Source organism: Pseudorca crassidens, chromosome 19, assembly GCF_039906515.1.
Source record: "Pseudorca crassidens isolate mPseCra1 chromosome 19, mPseCra1.hap1, whole genome shotgun sequence".
NCBI lineage: Eukaryota > Metazoa > Chordata > Mammalia > Artiodactyla > Delphinidae > Pseudorca > Pseudorca crassidens.
Window position 1 is genome coordinate 50315527 of NC_090314.1, and position 26403 is coordinate 50341929.

General features: G+C 46.2%; 1 protein-coding gene across 2 annotated transcripts in view; it reads right to left on the reverse strand.

The window, feature by feature from the left end:
- The window catches only part of PECAM1 (platelet and endothelial cell adhesion molecule 1), a 55242-nt gene that overhangs the window by 19201 nt on the left and 9638 nt on the right, over positions 1-26403 (reverse strand). The window contains exons 4-13 of one of the 2 annotated variants that reach the window (XM_067715019.1): positions 22566-22871; positions 19166-19441; positions 14075-14323; positions 12528-12803; positions 9083-9370; positions 8350-8457; positions 7218-7245; positions 6455-6531; positions 4066-4119; positions 2966-3028 (exon numbers count right to left, since the gene is read on the reverse strand). In XM_067715019.1, the coding sequence (XP_067571120.1) occupies positions 2966-3028; positions 4066-4119; positions 6455-6531; positions 7218-7245; positions 8350-8457; positions 9083-9370; positions 12528-12803; positions 14075-14323; positions 19166-19441; positions 22566-22871 (1725 nt within the window). Of the gene's footprint in view, positions 1-2965; positions 3103-4065; positions 4120-6454; positions 6532-7217; positions 7246-8349; positions 8458-9082; positions 9371-12527; positions 12804-14074; positions 14324-19165; positions 19442-22565; positions 22872-26403 lie in introns of those variants that run through there. The other variant, XM_067715020.1, reaches the window with a different exon arrangement.

Here is a 26403-nt window from a genome sequence, read left to right on the forward strand (position 1 = left end):
CATCTGTAGAGGAGGGAGGCCTTGAGGACAGGGAACTGGGTTGGCCAAGACCAGGTCAAGTGGACTCACCACTGGCCTTGAACCCACAAAGTCTGGCCCTCATCTAGTAATGCCCCACTCCCCACCCATGAGAAAACAGGGGGACGGCATCCTGGGCCAGGCCGCTCTCCCCCACTGTCCCTCAGCTGCCAAGGAGGCTGGGTCCAGAAAACAACTTGAATCCCCTAGAAACTCTCCATTTCCACCCGAGTGACTTTCAGTCCAGCTCTGCTGAGGCCCCTGCGGCCCACTCAGCACCTTTGTACAGACTGGGGAAAGGTGACCCGGCTGGTTACAACCCTGCAGGTACAGAGCTTGGCAAAGGGAAGCACCCCTGCTTCGCCCGGTCCCAGGGGTTCTCTTTTCCCTTCAACCGCTCCCCACCTTCAAGCAAGAAAAAGAAAACCAGACGCTGCTAACGTGGAAACATCCCCAAAGGAATGGAAAACGGATGCTTTTCCAAGGACAAAACCTTGCTTCCTTCTTCCTGCTTCAGTTTCCTTCAATCCAAAGCCTTCCAGGCCTCACATACAGCCCTCATAACTCCACCTTGCCCGGGCCCAGCCGGCAGCAGGGTAAGGGTGGGGCCCGGCCCTCTGGGACAGGTATCAGAACCGAGAGGCCAGAACCCAGGGCAATCGCTCTCTGCTTGAGCACAGTGGGGCATGGAGGGCAGTGGGGTTTCCCACACACATTCAGCCCTGCCCTCTTGCTGTGGTTCCCCTTTCCTTCCAAGTCTGAAGCCCCCTTAGGAGGAAGTAAGCTGTTACCTGTGGGACGGCACCCACCATGCATGGTGATGGAGGGGCTCAGGCTGGACCAGGGAAGGCCGGCGAGGAGCACCCTAAAGTCCCATCGGCCAGAGCCCGCCCACACTTGGTTCTGAGCACCAAGACCCCTGCGCTGTCTCCTCCTGGGCTCTCAAATTTAACCCAACCGAACCAGGCTCCCCATGAGCCTGTGCCTCCCAATGGCAGGCATCACGACCATCCATGTGGTTGTTTGGTCAAGAAACATGTAGTCATTCTGTCTCTCCCATCCTGGCCACGAATTTTTCATCCAGTACTGCGGTCTGTCTGTAACATCTATCCAGAATCTATCCACTGCCAGCACTTTGGCTCCATCCTCATCCCCTCTTGCCCGGTTTCCACTTTTGTTCCCTTTAATCCGTCCTCCACACCAGCCACAAGGATCGTTTTTAAAAGAAGGAAGTTGGAACTTGTCACTTCGCTGCTTAAAGGCTTCCAAAGGCCCCCAGTCCACTGAGACTAGAACAAAAAGAGAACGCCAGCGGCCCTGCAGTCCCTGGGCCCCGCCTGGTCCTCCCAGCTTCATCTGCCTCCACTCCCTCTCGCCCTCTCTGCAGACATTTAAGGACCAGAAAGAGTCATTTAAGGATCCTTTAAGGTCTCCTTTCAGGTCTTTAAATGGGCCAAGCTCTAGGCCACCACCCACTGTCCTGCCACCCCTCACACAGGCCTTCTGGGACCACCCAGCCAGAAAAGGCATCACCTTTCAGGCCTTCCACCACACCCCACTCTTCCTGCAAACTCTGACTCTAACCTGATACTATCTGCTCATTGGTTCCTTGTTTTCCTGACTCCCTCAGGGGCTACACCTCCACGAGAAGGGGACCACATATGTACCTTTGCTGCTTGCACTGGGGCTGGTCCATCATGCGCCCATAATTTGCTAACCCAACAAGCAAATCACTTTACCATGAAGTAAAGAGAAAGAGAACTTCAGGCTGGCCGTGGCCCCCACCCCTGCCCCGTCCAGTCTAGACTTGGAACTGGGATGCCCTGTGTAGTGGTGCAGATCAGGCAGTACCAACTGCAGGGGCCATGCTGACTGTAGACTATGGGCATGGTGGCCCTGTTGTGCAGCACCCAGCCCCAGGGGCTACAGGGGACGGCCCTGCCTGGAAGGTCCCACGGACACATCTGCAGACATGGTACCTAGAACCGTGCTAAGCAAGGGAAGAAGGAAGGAACCCCAAACTCCTTCCAGATCATGGAGCAAGAGGTGACAAGAGAACGCCATCACCACGTGGCTCTGGCTGAGGCTACACAGGCATGGTCTGCAAAGCAGCCCCGGGCCTGCAAGGCTGAGTGGATGCAGCTTGGCCTCAGCCTCAGCAGGAAGGGGGATGCACAGCAACAGCCCTAACGAGCTTCCCAGCAGGGCAGGAAGGCTCGGGTGGCTGCTTCCTTTGTGTGGCAGCCTCTGCGGGAACTAAGGAGGTTTAGGAGGATGTGCCTGTTTTTTTTGTGGTGCCCGAAGTAGCTGAGATTGACGTTCTAGTGCTTGCTGTGGACTGACCCACCCTGAGTCAGTCTCCCCAGTGCAGGACCAGAGCTAGGGGCTTTCTCCAGGGCAGTGTGCCCAAGAGAACCACACAATAAAAACAAAGCCTGAAGCATAATGATGGTGCCACTGTTTACATGCAGAGGGAGTCTGTGCTTTCAAAAGCCTTTACCCAATTGTCCCTTTAAATAGCCAAGCCCCTTCATCCCCTTGCACATTTCATTTATACAAGCTCAGTCTGCAAGCAACTTTTTAAGGAAGGTGCTAGATTGGGGCAAGGGGGCTACCTCTGGAAGGATGCCCAAACACCCAGGAGTGAGGCTGCCTGCTAAAAGTCTCTCAACAGACCCATTTCTTAGCACTTAGTAATTGCTCAATAAAACGCAGCCATCATTACTAGTATGATAAATAATAATTAATGAAATTTTACACCTCCAAACCTGGGTGGGTGTCACTGCTCCTGCCTTGGGTATGTCCAGCCCATCTGTCTGCAGACCACCTCCCTTCTGAGTGATGAGGGTGACTAGATTCTTGTCCGGGGGCCACGGCACAGCCCACCCTGGCATCTACACCCAAGCAGACAGTAAAACATGGGGAATCCCTTGAGTGATGGTGTTACCTCTGTGAGGCTCAGGGGCGGTCACTTCCACTTCAGTGTACTCCACGTCCAAGGTCAGAGGCTCTGCTCGAAAGAACCACAGCAGCCTGCGGTTAGACAGAGTCTCCTTGGGGGGTCTCGGACCACAGTAGAGATTTCTATTCAAGTGATCGAAGAAGTCTGTATTTTAACAGGGAAGCTGGATGCAGGCTTAACTCCATTCTAAGTGGGCGAGAAAACTCAGGCTGGGAGAGGTAATGAGGAGGCCTGCACTCCCGGGATGTGGAAGGACCCTCCGGCTCAGGTCCCGTTGTTACCACAGTGTGAGGACTTGTAAAGCTCATTAGATACAGAAAACAGCCGGCATCGGCCACAGCAGTTAACTATAAAAGACTTCTCCAAGGCCACAGGCACAGAACGCTTTCTCCAAGATGGAAAGGATCTCAGGAAATGGGGAACGGGGTCCCCAGCCCCAAACTGCTTTGAGAGTATGAGGCATACACATAGGAAATCAAGTTACACCCAGAATGGAACTTCCTGATTCAGAATGGGCTACGAAATAAGTCAGGAGGATCTCCCTTCTCTTGGATAGTAGAGTCACAGGTGTTTTTTAATATAGCATTACTGCAAATCATCATGTTGTACACTTTAAACTTACACAATGTTATGTGTCAAGTATATCTCAATAAAGCTGGCAAAGAAAGTGTTAAGAGGCTGGGGTGGGAAGAAGTACTCAGGGTACTTTAAAGGTAGTGGAAATGTTCTTTTTTTTTAAAGGATGATGGGTATGCAGTTATTTATTGAATTGCTATTGTTTATGTTTTATACGTAACTTATAAATATTACTTTGTATCTACATGTTTAATAAAAATGAAAAATACATGAGAAAAAACCAAAAAATGAAAAATACACTATAAAAAATAAAATAAAATAGCACTGCTGCTTATCTTTAAGACAAGTAACAAGAGACACGACAGCATCTTTGGAGAAAGCAATAGGCATCTCCATTTAAGAGACATGAGGAAATAGCCACAGGCCTTAACAGCTTTTGTTCTTTTCCTAGGGGTCTTTTATATAAAAGCAAAGGTTTCTAATTTTTAAAAAGTTAGATAGATGATTACCTTTATTTTCATTTAATGGCTTCATTGCATGGTTTCCAACATCTTCATTGTAACCTAGTTGAAAAATAACAGGATGAGTGACAGTGGAATTCCTAGTTTTCTATATAAATTTTAGAAAACTCAGTGCCACTAACAAAAGGAGTCAAGCCCAAATTCTTCAGTGTAGTTGGCAACCAGCAGTGTAGCTGGGGTCCGAATACCCTCCTGGTGGCCCTGGGCCCCATCCAACCCACTGCCTGGTCTCTTTCTAAAACCGGTATGACGCCCACCATCGCATGGGAGGGACATGGCTACTTATGAGTTGTTCAAAATTCAGAATTGTTCACTAGAAGCAAGCTCAGAAGAAATTAAGCTTAATTCTAGAAGGGGTGAGCCAGTGACCACAAACATGAAGGATACTAGTGGACCAGTATCATTCAGCTGGAGAAATGGATCCATGAGAACATGGTTTAAAGATATTGCAATATCTCCAGGCTGCCACCTGGGCAGGAGCAAAATCTTTTTGATCTTTTTTATCAAGTTATTCTTTATTAAAAAGAACTCTTTCAAGTGTTACAAATATTACTGCTGAAGAACACATGGTTTTCCATTCCATTCCATTACGTATTTACAAATTACTATTGTGATTACTAACATACATTTATAAACTGAAATAATCCATGCAGAGAAAATATAATAAGAATTGGAGTATTTCCTGCACTTTGGAAATTTGGAGGAAATTCTATTTTAATATAAGTCTTTATCAGCATTTAATTTAGAATATCATATTTTTGTTCTTAAGTATAAATACAAATTACCAACAGAACCCACTTTATACCACAAAGAGGTATTTTCTCTATAGCACTGGATTACTTTTTGCTAAATATTCACCAAACTTTTCCAAATGTAGTTTCTTCAATGACATATTTGCTCTTTTCTCTTTATTGGCACATTACTCTTATTACGACATATGTTTTATTTTACTTTTTAAAAAGTTTATGATTCAGTACTATAGGAATTGCTCATTTCTCAAAAGATTTCTCAGGAATGCCCTGTAAAAGGTGTATTCTAAAAAGTTTTTATTTTGTGCGACGATGTTACAGAATTAGAAAAGAACATCAGGGGACTTCCCTGGTGGTGCAGTGGTTAAGAATCCGCCTGCCAATGCAGAGGACACAGGTTCGAGCCCTGGTCCAGGAAGATCCCACATGTTGTGGAGCAACTAAGCCTGTGTGCCGCAACTACTGAGACTGTGTTCAAGAGGCTGCAAGTCACAACTACTGAGCCTGCATGCCACAACTACTGAAGCCCGCGTGCCTAGAGCCCATGCTCCGCAACAAGAGAAGCCACCGCAGTGAGAAGCCCGCGCACCGCAACGAAGAGTAGCCCCCCACTCGCCACAACTAGAGAAAGCCCGTGCACAGTAACAAAGACCCAATGCAGACAAAAATAAATAAATTAAAAAAAAAGAAAAGAACATCAGCGTTTAATTCCCAAAACTGTCTGGGACAGAACTTTTTGTGTGATTTAATCATGGCCCCCTCTGGGAAACAGACAACACCCCTGCTAAAAGGTGTGAACAATTTTCTCACAGACATAATGGGATTAAGAACACCTGGGATTGGCTCCCCACCCTATAGATCTGACTCTCAAGCTGTGATAAACCTCACAACCAGGTATTCCATTATTGTACCACTCTTTTTTTCTTTTTTTAAATGCCTCTATCAACAGTGGGATCTTTAAATTGGTTTCCCACTGGGGCAAGTTTGAAATGAGACTGCCTTGTGTTTGCAATAAATAATTCCACCTGAGAAGATGTTTTACCAATGCCTTCTTTTTTTTTTTTTTTGCAGTACGCGGGCCTCTCACTGTTGTGGCCTCTCCCGTTGCGGAGCACAGGCTCCGGACGCGCAGGCTCAGCGGCCATGGCTCACGGGCCTAGCTGTTCCGCAGCATGTGGGATCTTCCCGGACCGGGGCATGAACCTGTGTCCCCTGCATCGGCAGGCGGACTCTCAACCACTGCGCCACCAGGGAAGCCCCCAATGCCTACATTTGATAGCTGGTCTCTCTCTTACAAATGAAGAATGATTTCACTTGCACAGCGTCCAGTGTGTGAAGAGAACCCACGCGGGTGTCCACAGCATTATAATTATTCTCCACCTTTCATTCCTTGGGATATTTAGAAGGTGGTGAAATTAGAGCACAATGTTCTGCCTTTCTTCTTACACTTTTGTTTTGCTTGTTAGCTCACCACCCAATGACTGATTAGATTAAGTGTCCCAGCTTGAAGCCAGAGTTTCCCTTCCAACCTCACCCCACCGCCCATAGATTCTGCTTCTCAGAGGGACAGGAGAGTGTAGAGCAAGTTGGGAAAAACTCTTAACAACTGCACAAAACCATGACGGTACCATAATGTCTGTTGGCTTCAGTGTTGGGATCTGACAACGTCTTCTCATTGCTGGAGTTCAGAAGTGGTGCTGCTGGCCTTAAATTGAAATTTAAAAAGGAAAAAGAAATAACATTTTTTTGGCTCTAACTCCAAACCAACAAAATAATCAAGGAAAGAGCATGAGAAAATCAGGAAGAGTTTTCTGAAGTGAGGAAAGTTTTACTCTCTCATTTGGAACTAATGCTTTCTTCAGCTCTATGATTATTTGACAAAAACCCTTTTGCTGTTGAAATAAGTGTCCGGGCCAAAGGGCGCACAAACATGAGGAGTCCTTTATGAGGTGAATCCCATGTCGGGAGGGGATTCCTCATCCTGTGCTATTGTTTCTTTCAGGAACAGAACGATAGTTTCCATGCTTTGGGATTTTAGATCTCAAGAACAGTAAAAATAGTACAACCATTTTTAAGGCAACTCTATTTTGCCAAGTAAGTAAAAACATTTTAAATTCCACCTACCATTATAATTTCATAAGGAAAAGTGTAGACAGGACATGACCTCAGAATAAAGCCATTCCTTCCCATGAAGGACAGTTGGCAATCTTCCACTGAGACACAGACACACACGCATACACACACACACACACCCCTACACCGCTCACACCCAAGGTCCTTAATTTTTCTGAGTTTGCCAAGAACCACTGAAAACTTCCTAATGACAGGAATCCCTCCAGACAAGTCTATCCACACCCATAGGACAGCCACCCCTCTTCCAAGCACACTGACCTGGACATCTCCACTGGCATCTGCTTGGCTTTGAAAGACAAAGAAAAGAACCAAAGTCAGTATAAAGAACCCACAACCATATCAGACAGGAACACTCATTTCAACCATATTTGACTTGTTTGAAGATTGAATACCCATAAAAAGAGAGAACAGAAAGCCAAATATATTCGCACTTTTTTAAAAAGGAAAATAAACGAAGCAGGTCTTCTCTTGGTCTTATACCAAGAGATTTCACATCATGTTCCCTGAAATTTGACATTTCGACTGTTTTAGCCAGAAGCAACTTCCCATCATGGAATGTGACGGAGAGGAAGACAACAGCACAGGAACCAGATGAGCCAGATAAACGGGCAACTGTCTCTTTGCTTCAAGACCATCTCCAAAAGTAAAGGCTTAATCAATCCCCGAGCTTTTAATTCCAAACTGGCCTGAGGCCAAGGCCAGACTCAGCCTTAGGACTGTTTTCCCAGGGGGGCTGCCCCTTTCCTGCTTTAGGAAAAAACCCTCCTCATCCCATCTGTCTCATCCCATCCCAGGCAGCAGCACCAACAGGGATAAGCAACCCGTCTTATCCCCCCAAAATTTTTGCAGACTTTACCGGTGCTGTGCCCTTTTGCTTGCATCTTGCTTAATTGACTCTGATTTCTGAGTGTCCATGAGTAATCCTGGCTTCCCTCCACACATGGCTAACCCCAAGCACAGGGTAGAAATCGTGGCACAACCAGAAGATTAACTGGGAGGCATTCAGCGTGTGTGGGTGTCTCCACTCATGCCCAACTCTACCAACTGTAGGACTAGATGTTGCCAAACCCACACGAAGGGCTGCTTCTGACCACATGTAGATGCAACTTCCCCCCAAATTCATCTTTTCTGGGGAGCCCAACTAAGAAACCAATTGCTTTCACTTCTGCCTAGCTAAATCCAGGGGCAGTAAAACCTCCACACCCACCGAAGCCAAAATCTTTGGTTATCAAGGTGACCCCCCAGGAGGAAAACGGCTGTCATCAGGCACATGTCCTCGACCCTCACTGGAGCAGAGCACTCGCCTCCCGTGAGGCTGAAACCCCTCACATCCGTGACAGGTTCCCTGGCAGGGCAGCCTGTCAGAATGGAATGAAAGGACTGTGCTCACCCTTGGCTTTCTTCAGAAAATAGCATCTGGCCCCAAGTATCAAGGTGGCAATGATCACTCCGATGACAACCACTGCGATAAGTCCTTTCTTCCAGGGGGCGAGATAGACTGGAAGTGCAAAAAAATTTTAAATCGATCAGTTTTTCCTCTGCCAGCAAGAAATAACATCAGCTCTAAGCAGCAAATAAGACTGATTTTTATATCCTTGTAACTGATGTCTTTCACTGAGCATCTACCTCTGAGGGACTCTGTGTTCATAGGAGGGGCAGAAATAGTTGTTTCTGCTATAAAACGAGTCAGTGATGGTCTGAAAGGACCATAGGACTGAAGGAGACTCTTCATAGGGTGTCTGTTCACCCTTCCTCGTTCTCCATAAATCACCCTCTGCCCACATAGGTGGGCTTCTCTAAAACCATGTCTGTTCTGTATGACCCACCCCTCTTGACCACAGGTGGTCCATGGGCGCACATTTGACCCAAGCTGGTGTCTCTCCACCGAGAATTTGTAATTAGGACTGTGTGAAATACTTCTAATTCCTTATAATAATCAATTCCTCTTTTATACTTAATTTGAGTGGATTTTTATTACCTGAAACCAAAGAGCCTGGCAAATGTGCTGGTCCCTTACCCCTCAGTAAAATGCACCAAACTCCCACCCACTTCCTCTGACAAGTGCTTTTCTAGCCTTGCCCTTGGAGCTCACACGACATTTTGCCGTTGAGACCTCGACTCACCTCTGACTGTCAGGGTGTTGCTTTGGAGGACATTTTTGGAGAGACTGGCTCTGTTGGAGGCCGTGCAGTAATACTGTCCCTCCTGCTCCTTGCTAGCCTTTGGCTTGTGCCAAATGGCATGGGTGTCATTCAAGGTGACTTGGTAGAAGGGTTTGCCCTCCTTTTCTTTGTAAAACTTGTATGTGATGGGACTAGATCCTTCATTCACAGAGCATCGAAGCACAATGGGCTTCCCAGACTCCACCTCCTCATTCAACAGGATAGAGAGCTTGACTTCATCCACCGGGGCTGGAAAGCAGGAAAGGGATTAGCACTGAGAAGAGAAGTGGGGAAGAGGAAGAACCTGACACGGCCACTGGTCAAGACCAGCTATCTGTGACTGTGACTCAGACTTGGACTTTGCCTTTTATTCAAGTCACTTGTGTTATCCCACGTTCTTCACAGTTCTCCCCCGATTAGCCCAGAAGGGCAGCAATGGACACCTCCTGCCCTCACATATTGATTAGACACAGGATGCTAGGGACACCTCCCTTCACTTACCACCTCAAGTATTACTGACCACTTAGCTCAACTATACGATTAACTTATGTGTTCTACTAGGGTCTGTTCTGGGTGAGTCTGTGTGTGAGACTGTGTGTAAGTGTGTAAGTGAGAGTGCGTGTAAGTGATTTCTCTCCCTCTGCTTACAAAGATGCATGGCACCTCCAGATCTTACGAGCAAATAACCTTGACGCACTGCCTTCTCGAGCTCTTGTCCTGTTTCTCTCCTCCTTTGAATGATCTAAACCAATTGCCTGCATGTCCTCATTTCCCACTTTCTTGTTAGCCTGGAAACCTGACTTCTATCCCTCTGCTTCTGAAACTGCTCTGTATCTCTGGTTTTGAAGAAACTCAAAGATGACCTGACCCCTGACTAATTCATCCCTGAGTTCCCTGCAGGTCCAATCCATGGTAGATGTTCTTTCCGTCTTCCCATCCTTGGCCTCCCTACAGCTCTTGCCTGTCACCCTGCCCTTCCTTTGGAACTCAGCTTTCCCTGGGCGTCTGTGAAGCCTCACACTCTGATTCTCTTACCTCCTCACCTGCCACTCCCTCTTTATTTACCATTTTTTCTTCCGTTTGCCCCTTAAATGTGGACTTTCTGCAAAATTCAGTCCTCAGTTTGCCGTCTCCATTCTCGTCTTTGGTGATTTCATCTACATTATAGCTTCTATTTGCGAATTTAACACATAAACTTATGGCATTTAATGCCTAGATATATAGCTCTAGTCCAGGTTACTTCCCTGAATTCCAAGTCTTGACTTTTACCTGCACTGAGGTAAATTTATTTCCACTGAGAAGCCCTGCCAGCCTCTCATTCCCAGCAGATCCAAGAAGAACTCATCTTGCTCCTATAGACAGACCCTTTCACTCCATGTTCAACCATTAAAATTCTGATCCTAAACTGTCTTCCCAAGTATGTTCCTGTTAGTGTCAGAATGAACCGATCAGCAGACCAATATCTGATTTATGAATCACCCTCTTGTGAGTGCAGGGCATGGCCAAGACCATGGAGCTGCCGATCCAACGAAAGGGGGCACCAGGCCTGGGATGGGATGGTGGGGGTCAAGCACAAGGACAGACTCCTGGAGGGTGCAGCCTGACCTGACAGCCTGTCTTCTTGTGAAGCACAAGCAGGTGGTGGCAGGCCAGGCTCAGGAGCCAGACTGCCTGGCCTCAGTTCCCGACCCTACTGCCCACCAGCTGTTTATCTTAATTCCTGGTTGCCTCATCGTAAAGTAAGGATGATATTAACATGGAGCTTACATGGCTATTGTAAGTATGAATGGGAATAATTTACTAACAAACTTCACACGGGGTTGGACATGTGGTCAGAGCTCAGTAAATATTAGCCACTAATACTGACTCACTTCAAACCAAGAGTTTCACATGGGCTTCTACGTTAGCTTCTTAAGGTACTGTAAGGTCTGAAGTCTCCACTCCTTCTGACTGATAGGACCAGCAGGTTAATCTTCCCGAGACCCCATTCTCAGCATGCCCTCCTTCTCTCTTCTGGCCCTTCTCTGCACACAGGACAAACCCCCAACTCCTAAGACTGGCAGCTGATGCTCTGTACAGTTGGGCTCAGTTACTCTACCAGTTTATATCCAATGACTCTCCATTCCCAATCTTTCTTTCCAGGCATCTGACTTACCCACAGCCTTTAGAGCTGCTCCCTGGAGCCTTCTGATCACCTATTTGACTAGGCTGGGGACCATCTCTGGCCCTCTCTGCCCACCCACTGTTGAACCCTGGCTCCTGACCCAGCTCTTCCCACTCAAGCTAGATGATATCTTTCATGCCTTAAATTCCTATCACCATCATTGTAAGGAGAGTTCGTGTGACCATTAAACATGTGTTGCCTGGTAACATTTTTTTCTATATTTGTTTGCACTGTTATTCAAATGTGTTAAATTGTTTCTTCACTATTTAATCAGGAGATCCTGTGTTTATATCATTGTTTATATCCTGTCATTATATCATTGAAAACAAAGAATATGTCTTCTTTTTCTGTATGCCCTACGGCATGAGAGACTTAATATATATTGATGTTAATTTGAAAAGTATTGTTTCTCTTAGGCTATACATTAATAGTAGGAGGAATCAGGGAGTTCCCTGGTGGCCTAGTGGTTAGGGTTCCGGGCTTTCACTGCAGAGGGCATGGGTTCAATCCCTGGTCGGGGAATTGAGATCCCACAAGCTGCACGGCATGCCCCACCCCCACCCCCCCAAAAAATAGTAGGAGAAACTACTGTCCAACTCAAGATGTCCACATGGCACGTGTAGACAAGCAGTTATTAAACAAAAAGGAGGAGGATGAAGAGGAAGCCTTTTTAAGCTTTTTACAAAAAGATGCAGAACGTCTCAGAGATGCAAGTAATGGGCACTCCTAAGGCCTCCGGAAAGGTACAAGACAGAGGCTTGAGGAAAACGATCCATCTCAGGACAATGGTATATTTCTCTTGAGTATGAGAGTCCTAGTGACTGTTAGCCTGAAGCTCTGACTGCTGTGGGCTCCACACACAACAGAATTTGCCCCGCCGAGGGTCCATGGTGGAGAAGAGCTCTGGTCTACAATTCTCAGAGAAGACTGTCAGTTCATCTAAACATGAGCAAATGCTAAGGGAGCCCCAAAGCACAACTTCTGTGCTTCCTCAACTTGGGACACTTTACGCTTATGATTTCAGCAGTTCACTTGAAAGGTTCTGAAAAAGGATGAACTGGCCACACTGATAACCCCCAGATATTTTCCGGCTCCATTTACTTGGGCCTTGGTCTGCTTTGCCACACATCACGTTCATGGACTTTGCACAAGTACCACCCACTTCTCTTGTCCACCCCAAACCTTTGAAAACGTGAACTAAAGCCCCAGTCCCACATGGATTCTTCTTCCCACATGACTTACCTATCACCTTGACCTGCAGAAGTTCGCTGACCAGTTTGGTATGGGAATGGCAATTATCCGCGATGCAATGGTATTCTACATCTTTCATTGGGTTATCTTTGAATATTGCGGGCTCATTGGAGCCCATGCTCTGACTCGCCAAAATCTTACTTGCTTTTGAAAGCTGATAAAAAATGGGTGAGGTTCCGTTTATGGATTGACAGCTGACTTCTATGGTCTGTCCTTTTATCACCTCAGACCTGGAGTCATGAAAAATACTGGGCTTGGAAAGCATTTCTAGAACGACAGAGAGAGAGAAACAATCTGAAGCAAAACATCCAGCCTAAGGGATTCCGTCTCCAAACTCTGGGCTTGGCTTTCTCTGTCATTACTCGAATTTAAAATGCCTGCCTGCCTTATCTACCTTTGGAGGACTGCTTTAAGATTCTTGGGGAGGGAGAGGGAAAGAGAGTAATATAAACAAAAAAGGATGGCACAAATTCAGGAAGAACATTACATCCCCCTAAATATATGCTTATATTTTCACATATCTTACGTGCACATACACACACATTCATACCTTTTTTTTGTATTGAGAAAAGACACAAGAAGAATATTAAAAAGTACAAGTACCCAAACAGAATATATTTTAAAACAAATTCTCAGTGCCTCAGCCTCTCCTGATAGTAAATTTCATGCCTCAGAAACAAGAATTATACTAGGTTATTATTTAGAACTTAGCTTATTTATAAAGCTAATAAAATGAAATGACCTCCTCCCAAGAGCTACAACAACAAAAAGAATTACAATGGAACGACCCACATTCGTCTCTTCCGTTATTTCCTTGTGAGGTAGATGACTGCTAAACCCTGCTTCGGTTGAGACTGAAATCTTGGCTGGATTTAAACGGAAGGCTAAACTGAAGGATCATGATGAGTAAGGACAGTGACGGTGACAGCTTGCCTGGTGTTCCACATCCATTTAGAACCCCGCTACTCAAAGTGTGGTCCAGGGCCCAGCAGCACGAGCATCCCCAGGGCACTGGTGAGAGATGCAAAACCTGGCCCCATCCTGACCTGCGCTGTGCCCGGTTTTGCATGCACATTCAAGTCTAAGAAGCCCGGCTCTGGGTGGTCCGAGTACCTACTTCTGCCCACTGGGAGTCCAAGCCCTTCGGGTGAGCCAGGATAGGGATCAAAAGCTGGAACTTAGATCTTAAAGTTTAGTGTCGACTAAGCAGTGTTTCCTCCCTGACCCTTTGGGTGGCTGCTTGTTCAAGCAGCAGAATCTTGCCGATTCAGAGGCCACACCATCAGCATAAAGCCACAAAAGCCATGAACATGACTCTTGACAACGACATTTTCCTTGATGCCTCTCTCCTGTACTCTGGGCAGAAATACCCACTTGCTGCTGTTTGGTCTCTCCTTTCCACTCCTCTCTCTTTCCCCCGAGTTCTTACCCCGCCTCAGTCTGAGCCGCCTTCAGAACACAGAGGGTGGCGCCTGGCAAAAAATTCCCTTTCTCCCATTCAGTCCCAAGACCCTCAGAGTCAGCGAGGACGTACTCACCACACACAGCTATCTGGACCGCATTGCTACTCTTGACCACCTTGCCAATGCCCGCAACGCAGGTGTATGTTCCACTGTCCCACTCTGAGGCTATCTTAGTGAAATTTTGAGCCTGCGACACAACCACGCCTCCCTTCTGGATGGTGAAGTTGGCTGGAGGTGCCCCTGGGATGGAGCACCACAGGTTCAGGCCTTCCCCCTGATCCAGACGTGTGGCGGAAGATTCCAGCTTTGGCTTGGAAAACAGCTCTGAAAAAAAAAACAGTGAGTGGGAATGGGGTGAGATGTTTCTGGGTACCGGCCCGAAAGCCCATTTATGGAGAGGCCTTCGGCCCAGCTGCTTTTGACAGAACCATTTCCCAACTTCCTGCACAAAATTTTCCTTTGCTTCTCATGTACCTGACGATCACACAATTGAAGAGCCAGGGTTCATTCTTCACCTGGGATTCCAATGGCAGGTTTGCCTCCCTCATTAATCCAATTTATTTCACAGACATGGATTAGAAAAATTTTGCAACTTGTAATGCAGCAAGTAATGACTCAGACATTCACCCATTTATTCATCCACTCACTCATTTCATTCCCCAAGTAGTTATTTCAGGCCATCTCTGTGCTTGGCATAGGAGAGACAGCAGTGAAAAAGAAACAGTCCTTGACTCCAAAGTTCTTAAGTCTAGCGGGTGATTCAGATAGTGTTTGCAGTAGAGCCCACAGAGGGGGCACAGAACCTAGGCTTGAAGAATCAGGAAAGAGCTCCTGGAGGAAGTTATCCAGGCAAAGATGGAAAGTATCACAGGCAGAGAGAATAGCATATGGAAGGCCTGGCAGGAGGTTCAAGCACCTCAAAGTTCAGGCAGCCTGGGACATAGTGGGAGTAGAAGAAGAAGGCTTGTAGATCTTCAAGGAACTTGGGAACCACATAAAAAAGCGTGGGTTATGTCCTCAGGGCAGTGGGAACCATGGAGGGTCTGGGTCAGGGGAATGGCATCGGATGTGTGTTGCAGGGAGATCTTTGGGAGGAGAATGGATGGGGTTGGAGGGGCCCAGACTGGAAGCAGGGGGCGATGTAGTCCAAGCTTGAAGCAGGGTCATGGCATGGGGTTGGGGACAAGTGGCAGCTTGGCCACCATCCCTCCAGCACTCCCCATGGAGAAGAATGAAGATGCCACCTGAAGCCTCCCAAGGTCAAACACTTTGTAAACTATAACATGCCATGCTACTGTAAGGAGTTATTAGTACCATAATGTAGGTTGGATGTCAACAGTAGTAAAGACTGAGGCTGTATTTCAAGAAGTCTTGCCATCTCCTAATTTAAGTATCCCCTGAACTATATCTATATTTTATAATTATGGTGAATGTCTTTATTTTCAGCAGCAGGGAAATTACTAATTAACTACTTAACCATTGTGGAGACTTGGATCCTTCATGTAAGCAAATGTACAGTGACTTCATGGTTATGACCCTTGATGCAGAAAGAAGAAGGAGCCAGTAATGCTTGACACTATCTTCATATTAAGAAAGAGACTGAGACTCAAAGTTTCTCTTAGGAAACCTTCTTAGAGGTTTGAGAATGCAACTAGGAGTCAGGGACCAAATTCTACCTTTGGCTCTAAATTTATCTGCCATAGAGGTTTGGAAGTAAAAACCAACACTGTCATCGTCTTCACTGATATTCCACAGATGGAAATAGAACTCATTTCCATCATAATCAGTCCACAGTGTCTTCCTAGTTTCCTTGACAGGGAATAAAATAAAACTGCAAGTAAGGTGATATCCCAATAATTAATTCATTAAGGCATGTTCCATCTCTCTGTCCTTCCATATAATAAACATCGACTTACCTCTTTTCAGATCACCATCAAAAGCTCTAGGTTAGGAGTGGGGAAAAGGAACCAAAGAAACTGACCTCCTTAAGTGCCTTACGATCTCATTGGACAAACACCAAAAAATGTGAAAAAAATGACAGGAAGAATCCCACAGCAACAACTCTACATTTAAAAACACGTAAACAGGGACGTCCCTGGTGGTGCAGTGGTTAGGAATCCGCCTGCCAATGCAGGGGACACGGCTTCGAGGCCTGGTCCGGGAAGATCCCACATGCCACGGAGCAATGAAGCCCGTGCGCCACAACTACTGAGCCCGTGTGCCACAACTACTGAAACCCACGCACCTAGAGCCCATGCTCTGCAACAAGAGAAGCCACCACAATGAGAAGCTTGCGCACCGCAATGAAGAGTAGCCCCTGCTCTCCGCAACTAGAGAAAAGCCCGTGCACAGCAACGAAGACCCAATGCAGCCAAAAATAAACAATAAATAAATAAATTTATTAAAAAATAAAAACATGTAAACAAAAATGCAAAAAATATAAAACAGCTTGCTAGGGTGGGTGCACAGTGGTTTAGAATTAGGAATACGATGTTGTCAGGGAATCTCTGTTCGTAAAGGAGGTAACTTAAACAGACCAGCTGGACCATCATGGGGGTTAACAAGGATGGGTCTTTTGTTCACTCACTGAACAAATATTTACTGAGTTCCTACAATGTGCCAGGCTCTGTGCTAAGCATCAATGTTGTCAGATGAATTGAGCCACAGACCTGGTCCTTCAAGAGCTCACCCAGGGCGGTGGAGAAGGATGCTAAATCTTTATAGTGACAGTTGACATGAAGACAGGAGAAGAGTGTGATGGGGACTGAGGTGTGACCATGGGACTCTGCCTGGGGGAGCCTAGAGGGAGATTTGCGGCTTGGTGTTTAAGGACAACAGAGGTTTTCCAGTGGCCAAGGGGAAAGGATGTTCCAGGCAGAGTGGGATGGGATGTTTGGAAGGGGGTGGAGTCAAGGTGAAGGCGGCTAGGCCCCTGAATAATGATGTCGAATAGGTGCTTCTCCTACAGGTTGGCTGAAGGATGAATTGGAGCAGAGATGCTTGGGGAACCCCTGCAACCATCCTGGTGTGAGGGCCAGAGTTAGGGTGTGATTGTAGAGACCAGATGAAAGGGCAGAGTTGAGAGTCCTGGCAGCACTTGGTGGCAGATTGAGTCTGAAAAGGTGGACAGTGAGGGGTGAAGGAAACCCACTTTCAATCCAAAGACAAATTACTAATTCAGTGATTTTTATGTTCACAAAATTATTGTGATTCTCCAACATCACTACATAGAGCCACTTACAGTGAGGCTTGATAGCAACAGAGGAGTGGAAAACCAGATGCGTAAGTGGGCCTGGAGCCATATCCAAGGGCTTGCAGCACTTGAACGCGGGGGTGTTGCCTGCCAGCCCTGGCCTGGCTCCGGTAGCTCTACGTGGAACAGGACCACAGAGCACCAGGCTGAGGGGGTGGGAGAGGCAGGCCAAGTCTAACGCTGTGCTTTCTTGGGCCAGGGCGACTCATCTCCTGGTTGACTTGTGTACCCCGCATGACTTGGACTTCTGGATGTGGGGGATCAGCTACAACAATAGTATCTTATGGTCCAAAGATGCTTTACGTTTCCCTCAGGTAGGCTGGCCTGAGGGGTCGGGGTGCTGCTCTAACTGGTGAAACGGCCCATGTGTTTGTCACGTGGTCCCTGCAGCTCCCACAGCAGTACCCCCATCCCTTTAATGTAGTTGTTCATTGCATTGCATTCTCATGATCTATTTATGCCTGTGAATTCTTCGAAGGCAAAGCTTGGCCTTAGGCAGCTCCCTATCCCCCAAAAGTTGCCCAGCATGCAGAAGGTGCTCAGTATATGTTGAACTGAATACTGTTCTCTAATGAGATAATTATACTTTATCAGTGAATGGTATGCGCCACCAAAACACTTGTCATTCTCAATAGTAAACTAAATTGCTAGCAGGGCCCCACACAGGCCAATCACCTGGTTGGGTAGTTGGCAGCCCACCTATGATCCTGGTGACTGTCACTGTGACTATACACTCTATGCTTGACACAGAGGAGGCTTTCAGCAAATGAGTGAACAAATGATGAATGAATGAACACTTTCACTTGGGAACCAAGCAGTGCCGACTCTCTCTGCCTCTGGAACACTGTTATCCAATGCTCATCTGTTCAGTCAACAAATAGATATGAATGCCTAGTATGTGCCAGGCACTGTTCTAGGTGTTAAGGATATAGCACCGGATAAAACAGATAATGTCCCTGCCCTCATCAGCTTACATTCTAGTGCCTGAATACATACAATACACGGGAAGAGGCAGAGTACTTTTTTTTTTTTTTTGGCCGCATGGCTTACGTGATCTTTGCTCCCCAACCAGGGATCAAACCTGGGCCCCAGCAGTGAAAGGGGCCAAGTCCTAACAACTGGACCGTCAGGGGATTCCCAAAGTAGAGTACTTTTTGAAAAGGAAAGCCAGGAAAAGGAGGAAGGAGTCCAACGGAACTTTTAGGTACATGGGTTTGGAACTCTAACAGGCCTGGGGGTGACCCTTGCTCTAATTGTTGGGTGAGTGACCTAACCTCTCAGCTTCAGCTTCCACCTCCATAAAGCCAGGATCATAATTCTTACCTTATACTACAGTTGTGAGCTCGAAATGAAAATGTATGTAAACCAGGCATACAGTATTCAACAAAGAGGAATTGGGACTATTATTTTTGAGTTTAGTCATGCTTTCTCATTCCTGACCCTGTCATAGGACCTGCACATGGATACAGGGATCTAGCATAGTATTTGGCACAGAGGAAAGAAAAACGTGATGTAATAACAGAAACGCCAGCTGACACTTCACTGAGTGCTTACTCTATATGCGGCCCTTTATGGCAGGGTGATGTCCTTTGGTCCTTGTAAGAGTCCTAGAGGGCTGTCATTATCCCCATCTCAGAGTTGTGGCAAGGAGAAGGTCAATAACGCACCCAAGGTCACAGAGGTACTGAGTGGCCGGGTTGGGATCTGATGCCACAACCTGCACCCTCAACCACCACAGTGAGCGGCTTACTTGCTCTGTACTGACTTTTCCCCACCAGCACCATGGCCCTGCCTGAGCACATTCATTCAGACCAGCAGGAGCAGAAGGGTCAGCTCTCACTGTCCATCCTGGATTTCAGCACAGCAGCTTCTTGAGCCCGCCATATGCCAACACCCTCCAGCAGCAGCCCTACCTGTTATGTTGACCACGATGCTGCTGACCTTGGATATGCGGCTGGCTTCCACTTTGCAGGTGTAGTTGCCGTTGTGCTCCACCGTGGCCATCACTGAGTACACGGCCTCGTTGCCACGCCTGCTGTGTGCTACAATCGCCTTGTCCTTCTGGATTATGATTTCCGGAAACGACTGGGCCAGGTGCGTCACTTGAATGGTGCACTTGATGTGGAGATCATCCCCTTCTATGATCGTTCCCTTGGGGCTGATGTGGAACTTGGGATTAGAGAAGGATTCTACAAGAAGAGGACAAGCTGGTTGGATTCAGGTTCAAACCTGGGTGAGGGGGAAAGGCACTTCCTCCCCTTTTCTGTTCTTTTTCATACCAACCACAGTTTTTCCTTATTAATTAAAAAAATTCAACCTTTCCTCTCAAAAACCGTAGCCAAGGCTGCTTTGATGCTCCCTCCCTTCTAGCTCATTCTTGCATCTTCAGCCTTCTTCTTAACTTCAGTTCTCTAACTTCCTTGAGCTTCCCAAAGGCCAAACCATCTTCCCTAGATCTCATCTACAGAACTTTCTTCAAATGACCTCAGAAATCATCACAGCAGTGACAAACAGACTCTCCCCCTGCCCACCAAGGATTTCCTAGGTAATTATCACACCATTTCATGGACCTCTGGCATTTCAGCCTAGATATTCCATCACTGTCCAAAGTGCAGCTTCGTGGAAATGCATATTTAAATAACCGTATGCCCCCCAAAAGTGATTTCTAATCTATTCTACCTCTTCTGTAAAAATACTGGTTGTGACAGACTAAATTGATTTCATGACTCGTGCAGTTTGAAAAACACTGCTTTAATAAAATATGGACATGGGTCAGATATCAGGGTGTTGGATCTTCAGGAGATGGTGAGAGAAATAGGGCCAGGCCTTCGCTCCCACCAAAAAAACAGCAGTGCGTAAGGGAGTATGTACACAGATTACAACTATGTAAAATGTAGATAAGAACATTAAAAAATGCCAAAAGTGAATTCAGAGTAATATAATACTTTAATATTCTTTTTTTTTTTTTTTACTGTAAAGTCATTTAAATTCACAATAAAAAGGTATAATTAAAAAAAAGTCTTTTCCTGAGTAAAAGTCAAAAAGAGAGAGCATCTAACTCCAGATGCACCAGAGATCTAAATGCAGAAGAAAAAAAAAGTTAAAGCACAGAAACAGTAAAAGAAAACACAGGTGCATTTTTTCTTTAATAATCTTGGAGTGTGGAGGAACTTTAGGTGTGAATCACAGAACTGGATACCGTAAGGAAAAAAGATGCATAGATTTTTTTTTTTTTTGGCTGTGCCGTGCAGCTTATAGGATCTTAATTCCCAGACCAGGGATCGAACCTGGGCCTATGGCAGTGAAAGTGCTGAGTCCTAACCACTAGACAGCCAGGGAATTCCCAAAAGATGCATAAATTTGATTAACTAAAGATTAAAAGCTTCTTCATGGAAATAAAAAATAGGACACATGACAAACTGAGTAAAATATTTGCATAGTACCTGAGAAAGAGCACATTCCTTTAATTTATAAAGGGCTCAAACAAATCAACCAGAAGTGGTAAATATGGGCAAAGTGTGTATGAACCGGCAGTTTATGGGGGCAGAAATGTAACAGACCAATAAACATTAAAAAGCATACTCAACCTCATGGAAGACCAAAGAAATACAAATCACAGCAATGATATATCACTGCACCTCAATCAGATTGCCAAAAATAACAAAACATTGATAATATTCTGTGTTGGTGAGGATGTGGGAAAATGGAACACTTTTGATGGAAATGTTTGTCCATTTGGAGGAGCACTTTGGCGATATCTTTCAATACTGAAAATGCACAAAACATTTGAATCAACAATTTGACCAATAAATAATAATAAAATACTCACGAAAGTACAGAAGGTATAAGTATGTGTAAGTTATAAGTATAAGCAAGATTGTCTTAATAGGAAAAAAGTGGGAAAATACCTAAATGTCCATCAATAGAAAACGAGGCAAATATATTAGGGCACAGGATTCCGAGTTGCCACTAAAATGATAAAGATCTGTATTTCCTGATATGGACAAAAGTCCATATATGTTACGGTTGTTAAAAAGAAGTTATAAGGTAGAATGTTTGACTGGTCCTATTTTTTTGTAAAAACAAAGAAAAACAAGCAAAAATTGTGTGTGTACATGATGAATGAGCAGAACAAGTCTAGAAGACCACACAAGGGTTTTCTCTGAGTAGTGGTACTTACTATGAAGACTGTCATTTCATACTTTATATAGTACCATGTTTTCTGAAAATTTAACCCACGCCATGTATTATAATAAGAAACATATCGTATATACAAAATACTATATATTATATATACATAATACTATATAGTAAATATATACACATAAATAAAGTATTATGCATACACGTTGGGCAGGGGTGAAGTAAGGTACCAAAAGCAGAGGGTCGTTTATGATAAGCTTTAGGGCTCCTATCCCGAATACATTTGCGGCTCTCTGCAGTAGACTGTGCCTTCTCCTGATTCCTCCCTGCTTCACAACTGCTTCCCTCTCAGGTCACCGGGAGCTGCTGGTTGCCTAACCTGGAGCTCTGAGCTCTCTCTGTCCTGGACACTGACACCCAGGCTCCCCTCTGCTGTTGCCTTTCTCTCCTGAGAGCATTTCTCAGGTCACCTCATTTGTTTCCTATTAGTCCAATGTCTTGGGGATGGAAGGGTGGGTAGAAGAGTGGAGTCCCTCATCAAATGTGGGAGGCAGAGGGACTTCCCTGGGGGTCCAGTGGGTGAGACTCCACGCTCCCAATGCAGGGGGCCCGGGTCCGATCCCTGGTCAGGGAACTAGATCCCGCATGCATGCTGCAACTGAAAGTCCGCATGCCGCAACTAAAAAAGATCCCGCGTGCTGCAACTAAGACCCAGCGCAGCCAAAATAAATAAATTAAAAAAAAAAAACAAAAAACCTGGGCGGCAAAGGCTGAGGACCTGGCCCCCCTTCCCTCTGGATCCCCTCCAGATCCTACTTCCTGGTGTCTGATCCTCACTGGCTTAAAGCCATGGTTTCCAAACTGCAGGTCACACAAGGCATCATTTCAGGGAGTCGAGGCCAGTGCTTTAAAAAACTGAAAGAGAATAGAAAGAAAAATAGCAAAATGCATCGTATATTAAGGTTAAGTGTTGTTGGGAAATATATATGTATATATATATTTTTAACTGTGTCACAGTCAGAAAGTTTGAAAAACATAAAGTGATTAAGAACAGTCTTGAGACAGCAGTCCAGCCAGAAGGCCCCAGCCCCTTTCCAATTCTGGGCTCTTCCTCCCCAGACCAAACCAGCAAACCAGAAAGAATGATAAAAAGGAGAGTAGGACTCTGACCCCTCACGGTGACCAGTTCACTCCTGATGGATCTAGAGGGCTCCACGTGGGTCCCCGAAACGATCCTCGCTTGACATTGGAACCATATAGCGTGGTCTTGCTCCTCAACTGTGAATTTCAGCGTCACAAAATTCTGGTTCTGGGAAGTTTTTTCTCTTTTTTGCTTGACGCCTTTTACATTTAGTTCGAATTTTTCAATTGTGAAATGTATTGGAGCCTTTTCCTCTGGGACAGAGCAGTTGACCATCACGACCCCGCCTTCTATGACCTCCTTCTTGTCCAGCGTCACCCTGGGATCGGACACTCCTTTGGGGGAAGAGAAAGTCCGTTAGTATGTTTGCTCCAGTGGCACAAGCATCCCTCAGCTGAGTCACTGTGGCTGACCCATCTGAGGGTTCTTTTGTTTTGTTCCCAGAACCTCAGTGCTACCTACCAGGTAATTACTGAGCGAGTATGTTTCCAGCACCGTACCAGGTACTTTGAAAAATATAAAATTTGTTTAAGATGTGGTTGGTGCTTTCAGTGTTTATAACTCCATTAGGAAGGCAATCATCTCAACTGATAGAGTTAAAAACAAAACAAAACAGCCAGTATTTATGGATATTATTGTGATTGTTGTTATAATTTATTGAATGCCTACCACAAGCTAGGATTGACTTTATATCCATGACCCAATTTTCTAATTCTCATAATAAAACTCTTGGGTGGGCAGGAAAGAGAAAATTATGCCCATTTTACAGATGAAGAAGGTAATACTCAGAGAGATTCAAGACTCATCCAAAAACTCACAGCCGTCAAGCCCCAGAGCTGAGACTCGACTCCAGGTCTGTGTGACTCCAGAGCTAGAGGTTGGGGGGGTCGGGGGAGAGGAGGGAGGCGTGGCCTCTCAGTTCAAAAAGCAAAGCTGAAAATAACCAAGCATCAGAGTGTGTCATAGAGACAGTGAGTGACGGAGCAGTAGGGAAAGAAGGAGGCCCTCTTTGCCTGGGGGGATCAGAGAAGATCCTAGAAAGGAATAGGGCCTGAGAGGAATCTTGAGGGGAGGGGGTTATTTGGACACATGAGGTGGGATGAGGGCTAAGGACAGGCATTTCAGGGCGCACGTGTGCATGGGGATCTGCTTGTGCCAAGTGATAGGAGTGGCTTTTCAGGAGGGCCGTCCGGAGCCGAGGAAGGGCTGGAGGGGAAAATACAATGGGTAGTAAGCCAAGGTCAGATTCGGGGGAGCTAGGAAAGCCTGGCTGAGACTAGATGTCCCATCCAGCCCCCGTGGTCTGGGGATCATGAATTCCACCTTGGAGTCAGACAGACTTGCTTGTATCCTAAAACTGCCTCTTCCTGGATGTGCCACCTCCCCCAGTCACCTAAGACTCATGAACCTCTTTTCTTGACCCACCCAGGTCAGTGATGGAGGGCTGTCCTCTTGGGAAGGAGATCTGTACTGTGTTCTCACCACTGCTGTCACTTCTGGTGGCAGCTGTTTGAAAAGGGTGTTGCCCTGCCCCACACGAGCTCCGCAAGGGACGGGGTCATGTCTTATTCATGGTTGGGTCCTCAGCCTGGCTCAGAGTGGGCACTCGATAAATGGTTGATGAATGAACGAATTGCCTTTTGTCTACTTCAAAAACCTATCATAATAATCAAAGAGTTGGACAGGCCAACTGTGGATTCAGAGAGATCTTGGTTCTCACTCTGGCTCTGCCTTCTACGGGACCCGTCCACCCAACCTCTCCGAGTGCCAGCAGCCACACCTGTACATGGGAGGGACCAGGCTTATCTGCCAGTGCAACTGCAGGAGGAAAACGCAACATGTGTAAAGCACTTAGAATTGTTTATCTCATGAGGGCCTGATAAGTGGTATTTCTTATTACTGGAGGTAACAATAGTATGAATGACTATTCTGATCACAGAAGTGAGCTCAAAAGTGCAGAAATGACAGTTATGCCAGCAGCTGTCAAGGAGGCACAGGGCTGAATTCACAAACTGCATCCATTAAATCATCCAAGTTTGCCAGCGCATTTCTTTTCAACGTACATTTCCCAAACTCTTGGCCTGCCAATCTTTCCTCATCACTAACGTGAATACCTGGACCTGTTGGCTCCTCCCCTGTCTGCAGTGGAGATGGAGGAGGGCTGGTCTGCATCCCTGTGGCTGTTGCCCCTGGTGACACAAAGGGATGTCTGGCCAGCCGTGCCCCGACAGACCAGAGGACACCCAGGGAGGAACTGGCCTGGGGGGTGATGTAGTCACGTTCTCCCCTGTGAGCCTCAGAGCCTGACGGGAAGGTGGCCAGAGGTTGTATACTTTTGACAGGAAAATGCCCCCAAACACTTGCCCACTGGTTCTTCCTGCTTCATGTTTGATGAAAGGGTTACTTCTTTCTAAGGATGGTCTGGGCAAGCACCTCGCACATGACGGGCCATTCATTCATCCAACACTCCATCACTAAGAAGGCTTCATCTGCTACCCATTTAATCCTCAAAACAAGACAACCGGGATTTCCCTGGTGGCTCAGTGGTTAAGAATCCGCCTGCCAATGCAGGGGATGTGGGTTCGAGCCCTGGTCCCGGAAGATCCCACATGCTGTGGAGCAACTAAGCCCGTGCGCCACAACTACTGAGCCTGCACGCCTAGAGCCCGCAAGCCACAACTACTGAGCCCATGAGCCACAACTACTGAAGCCCGTGCGCCTAGAGCCCATGCTCCGCAACAAGAGAAGCCACCGCACAGCAACGAAGAGTAGCCCCCCGCTCACCGCAACTTGAGAAAGCCCGTGCACGGCAACGAAGACTCAACGCAGCCAAAAATAAATAAATAAATTTATAAAAAAAAACAAAAAAAACAAAGCAACCTTCAAGGGTACACACAGATTCCCAGTGATCTCTATTTTAGAGACAGGACATGAAGACCTGTCTTCAGGAGGTGGAGAATTTGACCGAGGGGCACTCTGCTGGGTTGGCAACCTCTTTCTCAGCTCTGCGCTTTCACTTTTATGCTACATCCCTTTTCTCTGTCCTTTGCCCCACTTCACCATCAAGCAAATTCCCACACGATCTTCTATATCTGGACCCAGTGTCCCTTCTTCCAGGAAGCTGTCCCTAACTTCACTAGGCAGAATTGTTTCCTCCCACCGCTGTGCTCCCAAGGCGCTCAGAGCAGATGACTGTTGGACCGCAATGATTTGTTTACATGTCTCTCTTCCCCACAGGACTGTAACTGCGTCCAGATCTAGGACCTGTCTGATGCATTTTCATGTCTAGCACCTATTTTTTTTTCCCTGACTTGCAGCCTTGGGACATGCTTCTTGAAGGAGTAAATCAATGAATGAATGGATGGATGGAACTCTATGACCCAAATTTCCCACAATAATATTTCTCTTGTTTTTCCATCTCTATTACTACTTGCTGTTTTCAACTGTTTACTTTATTCCACAGTCATTTATTGAGTGCCTACTGTGAGCCAGATTTTTGTTTGTTTGTTTGAGATACAAAATTAGACCAAACACCATCTCTTCTCTCAGGATCTCAAAATCCAGAAGAGCAGACAGGTACGTGAGAAAGTTGCAATATCGAGTCAAATAGTAATTGCCGCTTATTGGAAACTCATTATGTGCTGGAAATTGCACTAAGCTCTTCACTAACAGGATATCTTTTAATCCTCTTAATAACTTCCTGAGCTCGGTAGTATTATTATCTCCATTTTACTGATGAGAATTTTAAAGTGTAGGGAGGTTAAGGGACTTGTCCAGATTGGAATCTAGGCAGAGTGACTGCAGAATCCAGAGTCAACACTCAGCCCCATGACCTTGATACCAATACCACTGAACGCAGAGACAGCA